This window comes from Musa acuminata, chromosome BXJ2-6, assembly GCF_036884655.1.
Source record: "Musa acuminata AAA Group cultivar baxijiao chromosome BXJ2-6, Cavendish_Baxijiao_AAA, whole genome shotgun sequence".
Classification (NCBI taxonomy): Eukaryota; Viridiplantae; Streptophyta; class Magnoliopsida; order Zingiberales; family Musaceae; genus Musa; species Musa acuminata.
The window spans coordinates 20905001-20912500 of record NC_088343.1 but is presented as its reverse complement, the minus strand read 5'-3'; the positions used below and the strand labels follow the sequence as shown (position 1 = coordinate 20912500).

Sequence of the window (7500 nt, the reverse complement as noted above, 5' to 3'; positions counted from 1 at the left end):
CTTTTTCTGTAGACTATGGGCAAATAATGTAATGAACATTTTGACTTATTCCTGACTTTTTTTGTAGTCATCATTGAAGCAGTTTTCACAAGACGCTCTGACAGCCTTAATTTACTAAGTAGATCATTGCTATTTTAACAATCGGAGATTATTCAATTTCATACTTAACGATCTGTACACATTTGGAGCTCTGGAACTTTACAAGATGCTCATCAGTTCGCTTTAATTACTGAATTTTCTTTTCTCTTCCTTCTTCCTGGTTCATTCTCTGCTAATAGTTGCTTCAAATTTAGCCTTATTGCCAGAGAGCTGCTTTTAAGGAAATGGAAACTGATTTGCATTCTTTGCATAAAATTTTGTGGATGCGTACTTTGCATAGACTGGAGCACTATAGTTACTAGTACGTTTTATCCATCTAAACATAGATTAGTTTGATATGCTATATACTTTTCACTTTTTCAGTGACATGTTTTATGTTACAAATTATTTATAAAATGTATGTGTTATACCTTTAGGCAATAACTGGAGACTCGATTCTAATAAAGTTTGGAAAGGCAAAATGTGCACTTCAAGAAAGTCTTAGACGTGTTGAAGAAATAGTTCCAGAACATATTAGTTGTCAGGTATGCAATTATGCATTTAAAGTTACTTGCACATCTTTGCTATGCCAATCTCATTGTTAAAATATTGTTATGTAATTATATCAAAATATCTATATACTTAAAATTGCTTAAATCTTTCTATGTGTTGTTTACATGTGAGGGCCAACAAAGTAATTGGTTAGACTTTAGAATCTTCACTTGGTTGCAGTCTGACTCAGAGACTGTATGTCTAGTGGGCCGCGAGTCACTTATAAAAGAATCCTGATTTTAGTTTTGTCCAAAGAGGGAAGCCCCTGAAATTGGATTGATCTTGTATTACTCTTTATATAGCAGTTTGCACCAGAAGTTCTAAAAGAGTCAAGTTTGTTGAGGCAGTTTGTAAACCTGGCCACTTTCAGTTAAAAACTTGAGACCACCTCTATTACCTTATTATATTTTAATAATTATCAGCTGCTTTATTATAGGCAGCATTCCACCCTCTATTATTACCACCTGAAATATCTTTTTTTGTTTTTCCTTTAATACTCAATGTTCTTCTATTTCTATCCCTTTAATTCTGTTTTCTGAACTTCAATTACATGTATATTTCTGGTGAACATTGGGGTTTTCCAGTTGACTTGTATCTGCTTGTAACAAAAGGATTACATGTTTATATCCATAAGCATTTCAGGCAATAGCAAATTTGGTCAAAGTATTTAATTGATCCTTTCACTGATATCATGACCTTTTACTTGTTACATGACTATTTACCTATAATAGACCATTAAACACATAATGATATCACTGGTTTAGTATCAGAACGCCCATTTATTTTGAATGAGAGGTTAACATTTGGGAGGTCCAAACATGTAAAACTAGAAGTGCTAAAATTACACATTTGTCTTTTTTCTGCTCAACTATAGTTAGTTTTGCTAAACGATTGTATTCTTTCTTCTCATACCAGATTATTGAAATTGTTGGTGTGATGGAGGACATCGTGTTTGAAATGGATCAGTTGGAGAAGCAGGCAGGTGATGAAGTAATCTCATTGCTTCAGAAAGACAGTAAATTTAATAATAACTTGAGCGACAGTGATGAGCTTGAAGTTTTCCACCAAGCTGCACTAAGGCTGGGGATTACTTCTTCCCGAGCAGCACTGACTGAAAGAAGAGCTCTCAAAAAACTAATGGAAAGAGCTCGTGCTCAGGATGACAAACGGAAGGAATCAATAGTATCTTACTTATATCATCTCATGAGAAAGTATTCGAAGCTTTTCAGAAGTGAGTACACAGATGATACTGATTCTCAGGGATCAACTCCACGCTCTTCTTCCATACTAGGGTTTGAAGAGGTGTCCAGTCCACATAGGAACAGTCACACGTTTGAGAGACAACTATCTAAGCTACGCTCTCTCAATTTCAAACAAAATGGAAGAAAATCAGGGAATATGCCAATCCCTCCTGAAGAATTCATATGCCCCATCTCCTTGCAGCTCATGTTTGATCCTGTCATTATTTCATCTGGACAGACCTATGAACGTTTCTGCATTGAGAAATGGTTTAATGATGGGCACAGTACATGTCCGAAAACTCAGCAGCAGCTATCCCATCTGTGCTTAACTCCAAATTATTGTGTTAAAGGGCTGATTGCTAATTGGTGCGAACAGAACGGGTTTCCCATTCCAACTGGCCCACCAGAGTCCCTTGATTGCAACTATTGGAGGTTGGCTTTCTCGCAATGCGAAGCCATGGATTCTAGTTCCTTTGGTTGTACAAACTCTTGCAAATTGAAATGTGTTAAGGTTGCTCCTTTGGAAGAGAATCACAGCCATGAGGAGCTCAATGAGACGGATGCTGAAACTTTAAGTAACTACTACAATGAACATGTAGTAGATGAGTTTGAAAGATGTCGAAGCTTGCTGTCAGCACTCCATGAGGTTAAAAGTGCACATAAACAATGTAGAGTAGTAGAGCAGATAAGGTATCTGCTGAAAGAGGATGAAGAAGCAAGGATCTTTCTGGGAGCTAATGGGCTTGTGGAGCCACTTATTCAGTTTTTAAGGATGGCTCTCTTTAGTGGTGCTGGGAAGGCTCAAAAAGCTGGTGCCATGGCCCTTTTCAACCTTGCAGTTAACAACAATAGGTACTAAACTTTATTTTATTATATTCATCTACTTATTCATGAAATTGTGCTAGGTTGCCTTCTTCTAGTGTCCATAATTGATGGCATTTGCAGTTAGCGGTCTTTGCATTTGGGATTTTTTTATAAAAACATGTTAGTTTGCATTTGAGATTCACTATTGGTGTAATAGCTGATCTTTTATTTGGTGGTCGGTCACCTCAGTTACTGCAAATATGCCACTCATGCATTGTGATCATCTATTTTGGCTCTTCATCATTGTAAAGCACTTAAAGTATATCATATCGTATTAGGAACAAGGAAATGCTCATAGCTGCTGGACTGTTACCATTGCTGGAACAGATGATCTCAAATTCAGAAATGTTCGAATGTGTAGCAGCCCTCTACCTGAACCTCTCCTGTCTCAATGAGGCCAAGCCTCTTATTGGCTTAAGCAAAGCTGTTCCTTTCCTGATCCAGGTTCTACAAGCTGTCAACAACGAGGGTAGTTCCTGCAAGTACGATGCTCTCTACACCCTGTACAACCTTTCCACACATCCGCCCAACATCCCTTTCCTTGTATCATCAGGTATCATTAACAGTCTCCATCCTCTCCTTGGATCACCTTCTGTGACTGAAGGCATAATGTGGACCGAGAAGGCCCTTGCCGTCTTGATAAACTTAGCATCAAGCCAGGCAGGAAGGAAAGAAATCGTGTTGACCCCAGGTATTTTTTGTGGTCTTGCGGGGGTCTTAGACTTTGGTGAGCCTGCAGAACAAGATCAGGCTGTGTCTTGCCTATTAATTCTGTGCAGCAGTGACGAGCGATGCAGTCAGATGGTCCTGCAAGAGGGGGTGATACCGTCACTTGTATCGATATCGGTGAATGGGACAACTAAAGGCAAGGAGAAGGCAGAGAGGTTGTTGAGGCTGTTCAGGGAACAGCGCCAGCGAGAGCCTTCTCCCCTGAAGCAGCAACCACAACAGGTAGAGAGTGACGGTGGTCATCAGGTGACCATGGAGTCCAAGACGATTCATAAATCAAAATCAAAGAAATTTGGGCGGACATTAAGTTTGATATGGAAGAACAAGAGTTTTTCGATATACCAATGCTAGTGTTCTCTGTCACTGAGCATGTAGATTTGCATCAGCATTTCGATTTACTTTCTTTGTCCAAATCTCTTTACCTTTTCCCCAAGGGTAATGTGGCATTTTCCCCTTGCCTCCCTTAATAGAAAGATGTACAGGCCTTTTGTTATCATCTCCTGTTTCTTTTCTTCCTTTTACCATGTTTTAACTCTTCACTTGTTCTGGTAGTATACAGCTTCTTGTGATTTCCGATGTGACCTGCTAATACTTATTGATTCCTGAGGTGCGATGGAATAGTCATTTTAATCTCTTTGAAGTTACTCGAGAAAATTCATTGTATGCATTACAATTATTAGAAAAGATGATAGTAAGTCTTACATTCTTGAAGAAAATTCCATGAGTATTTGATTTATATTTGAGAGTAACACTGCCTTTTGGTTAACAAAATTAAGTGGGATACAGTTTTGGTTGAAGCTGCGTTGCTTTTATGGTGGTAGGAAAGAAAGTAAGAAATAATAGGGAGCATTAAAAGAATATGAAAACTAAATATGTTTATGTATCACTATCACTTTCATCTCTTCTTAATACTTCCTCTCAGTCCCACAAAATTCTTGATCAATTATTGTTAATTAATTAAAGAAAACTTGTGATTAGATTCCTAATCAAAGTTTATTGTTTCCAACAAGCTGATGTGCACGTTAGGTTGTGGTGTGTATGGAATATATGCAGTGCGGCTTGGCTTGCTTCTCCTGCCACAATCTGAGATCATCATGTTGCGGTCCTCTCAACATAGTGGAAGTGGAAGTCCCACTTGTTATGTCATCATCTCACCCCAGTCCGTCTCTGCCATCATTATCAGATGAGTTGGAACAATATTTTCGCTGCGGAGAATGAAGCTTCATGGATGGATGTTTCAGTGATTAGGTTATCTGCAAGAAAGAAAAAGAATGATGCTCAACTATAACTATCAGGGGAAAGAAGGGACTGTCAGCAACATGATCTGCATATGGCTTATGTCAGAAAGGGCTGAAAAGCTGAGCTTGAAGTAGTTTACAAGAATCAAATCGCAATTGGTGATATGTGGATGGATATAGACTGATGATCTGTGGGTGTGTGATGTGGCAGTAGCCTAATGAATCATCAGCTGCGTCTGCTTCTGTCATCTCGGATTCTGATGCTGCTGCTGCAGCCTAATCTGCTGAGAGAATCAGGTACCCATTCATTGAATGTTTTCTTGAGAGCAAGGTGACACAGAGATTTCCATCTTCGGACAAAAAGGAGGAGGAAGAAGGGGAGAAGGAAGAAAAAGGAAGCACGCTAGACACATGCATGAAAAGGGTGAAGTACATGTCATGGCTCAAAGCTCCCTGCGTTACATGCAAATCTGCTGCTTCCATGAACAGAGAGATAGACACTGCTACGTTACATGGATCGAACTCTGAGAGATCTTATCTCCAAATCTCCTTACTTTGTGATAGACACTGGTCCACGTCAAAGAACAACTTTCATGTTATTTAGCTTCTTATTCTTCTATATATTAGTTATTTGTGTGTGTGTGTGTGTGTATATATATATATATATATATATATATATATATATATGATGTCAAGAAAATCAAGAATGTTCCTGCATGCATATTCCTGATTTGTATGATGCCAAAGAAATCATGAAAACGACCTCTCCTCTTACAGGGATAAGACTGTAGATTGATTACCTAATAGTGATTTGATCGGTTATGGATTCTGGATAGAAGCTACTGTGACAATATTATCATATCATGATATTACCGAAGCTCACCTTTCCAAGGTCACGTAATATGTACTGTAGAAGAAGCAGCATTCCCCAAACCAATGAACTAAGAACACAACTTAAGATGTTGGTGAAGAACATATACAACAGCATTCATTTAACCAGTTGAAACGAAAGCTAAAAATCGACTTACTTTCCTCGAGAAGAACCACAGCAATTTCAACCGGGATTGTTTGCTAAATATCTTTCACCGTCAAGGATGTGTGGTACGAAACAGAGTCTCTCGAATGTTAAATGTCTAAAGAATCCTCCTTTCCTTCACCCTATATAATGTGACAATGGGAAGAAACTCATTATTCACATCAATAACAGATAAAGCTGTCATTATGTTTGTTGATATCGGAAGAGTATACTTGAAGTACAAAAGTCATAACTCTTGTTCTCAAATGGCCAAATTATTCTCACATGCGATAAAACCTGTTTATTTAGGATCATTATTACAAGGAATACTATATACAACCAACACAAGCAAACTATAATTCTAAAGCTTCGAGACAACTCAAAAAGAATTATCTTCCTACATCGAGTAGCTTGTCACATGATCATAGAGATTACAAGTTTGATGATGTACAGTGTGTGTCTAGAGATGTCGATTACAAAAAATAATTGCCTGCAAATATGCTGCAGATAATAACCCTCCTCTGAACACAAAAATAATGGGGGGACTGATGTAGCCCTTGATCTCAGATCAGACTCAGAGATTGCACCAAATGACCCACTTGCCTTGCCACATCTTGCCATGGCCATGGCTGAGGCTTCTTCCTGCTGACGAACGTCCTTGCCTTGGCCAGCAGATCCTCCCCCTCCTTGTGGATTTGCACCAGCTTGGGGCGTTTCAGTAACCCTATGTAGGTCTCCAAGTCATGAACGCACGCAGGGTTCTGCACCTCGAAGAAGTCGAGGGCGAGCTCGACTCCCACATGAGCGTAACACGAGCAGCTCCATGGCAGGTCGCAGCCCGCCGCCAAGGCCCTCAGGTTCTCGTTCAAGAACAGCCCGGGCAGCTTGGTGACCGGATCATGGACGTTCACCACCCGCAGCACCTTCACCCCGAGCTCCTCGCACCTCGCCTTGAAGCCGGTGTTGCCGACCCTCGGCCCTCCGAAGGAGTACACCGTGATCGGAACCTCTCGCTGCAGCCGGAATCGGTTCAGGCCGAGCTCAGCCAGGTCGTAGCCGAAGAGGAGGGCGAGGGCGCTCCCCATGCTGTGTCCGGCCAATGTGATGCTCATCTCCTCCTCCTCCTCCTTGTGCTTGTTGATGAGCCGAGCCACTTCGCTGAGCAACTGCTCCCGGCAGCTACCTTGGCTGAACCTACAGGTGCTGTCGTCGGAGGTGTAGAGGCTGAGGAAGCCGGATTCGACCTTGACGTCTCGTCGGGGATCGTGAGGGTCGAGGTTGGCCGGCGTCAGCGAGCTCATCAGGTTTGCGATCCACTCGGCGCCGGTCACGGTACCCCGGAAGCTCACCAGTACGTCCCGCCGCCCGAGCCTCCTCGCCTCCTCGTCCGACGACACCGCCACGTACCCGATCCACCGGCCGCAGCACGCGCCGCTCTGCGTGGGGATGATGATGTCCGGCGTCGCGTAGATGTACTTGGTGATCTCGTAGCCGCAGGAGGCCAACCCGACCTCCTGCAGCAGGCGGCTCCTCCCGTACTTGCAGTTGAGGTACCTCTTCGACCTCGGGTCGAGGTCGAACGCCTTGTAGCAAGCCGCCACCAGCTCCCCGTACCGCACCACCTCCTCGCGCAGGAGCGGGTGCAGCGGCTCCACCAGGTCGCTCCAGTCGTCGGCGCCCTGAATCTTCCTCCACATGCCGGCAAGGCAACCTTTCACCTCCGGCAACCTGGCCGGCCGCGACCGAAGCGTGGGGGCGGCCGATGGCAGCCTCGGTGGGGCGA

At 42.4% G+C, this 7500-nt stretch overlaps 2 protein-coding genes across 4 annotated transcripts in view; one reads left to right on the top strand and one right to left on the bottom strand.

Moving 5' to 3' along the window:
* Positions 1-4094, top strand: part of LOC135615205 (U-box domain-containing protein 45-like) — a 5472-nt gene extending 1378 nt beyond the window's left edge. The window contains exons 4-7 of one of the 3 annotated variants that reach the window (XM_065113385.1): positions 516-623; positions 1546-2723; positions 3014-3217; positions 3289-3427. In XM_065113385.1, coding sequence (XP_064969457.1) covers positions 516-623; positions 1546-2723; positions 3014-3217; positions 3289-3298 — 1500 coding nt within the window. In that variant the 3' untranslated portion in view covers positions 3299-3427. Of the gene's footprint in view, positions 1-133; positions 401-515; positions 624-1545; positions 2724-3013 lie in introns of those variants that run through there. The other 2 variants (XM_065113384.1, XM_065113383.1) reach the window with 2 other exon arrangements.
* Positions 4095-6143: 2049 nt separating this feature from the next.
* Positions 6144-7500, bottom strand: part of LOC103988843 (galactolipase DONGLE, chloroplastic-like) — a 1429-nt gene continuing 72 nt past the window's right edge. Inside the window, exon 1 of the mRNA XM_009407502.3 lies at positions 6144-7500. This exon is cut by the window's right edge and continues 72 nt beyond it. Coding sequence (XP_009405777.3) covers positions 6281-7500 — 1220 coding nt within the window. The 3' untranslated portion in view covers positions 6144-6280.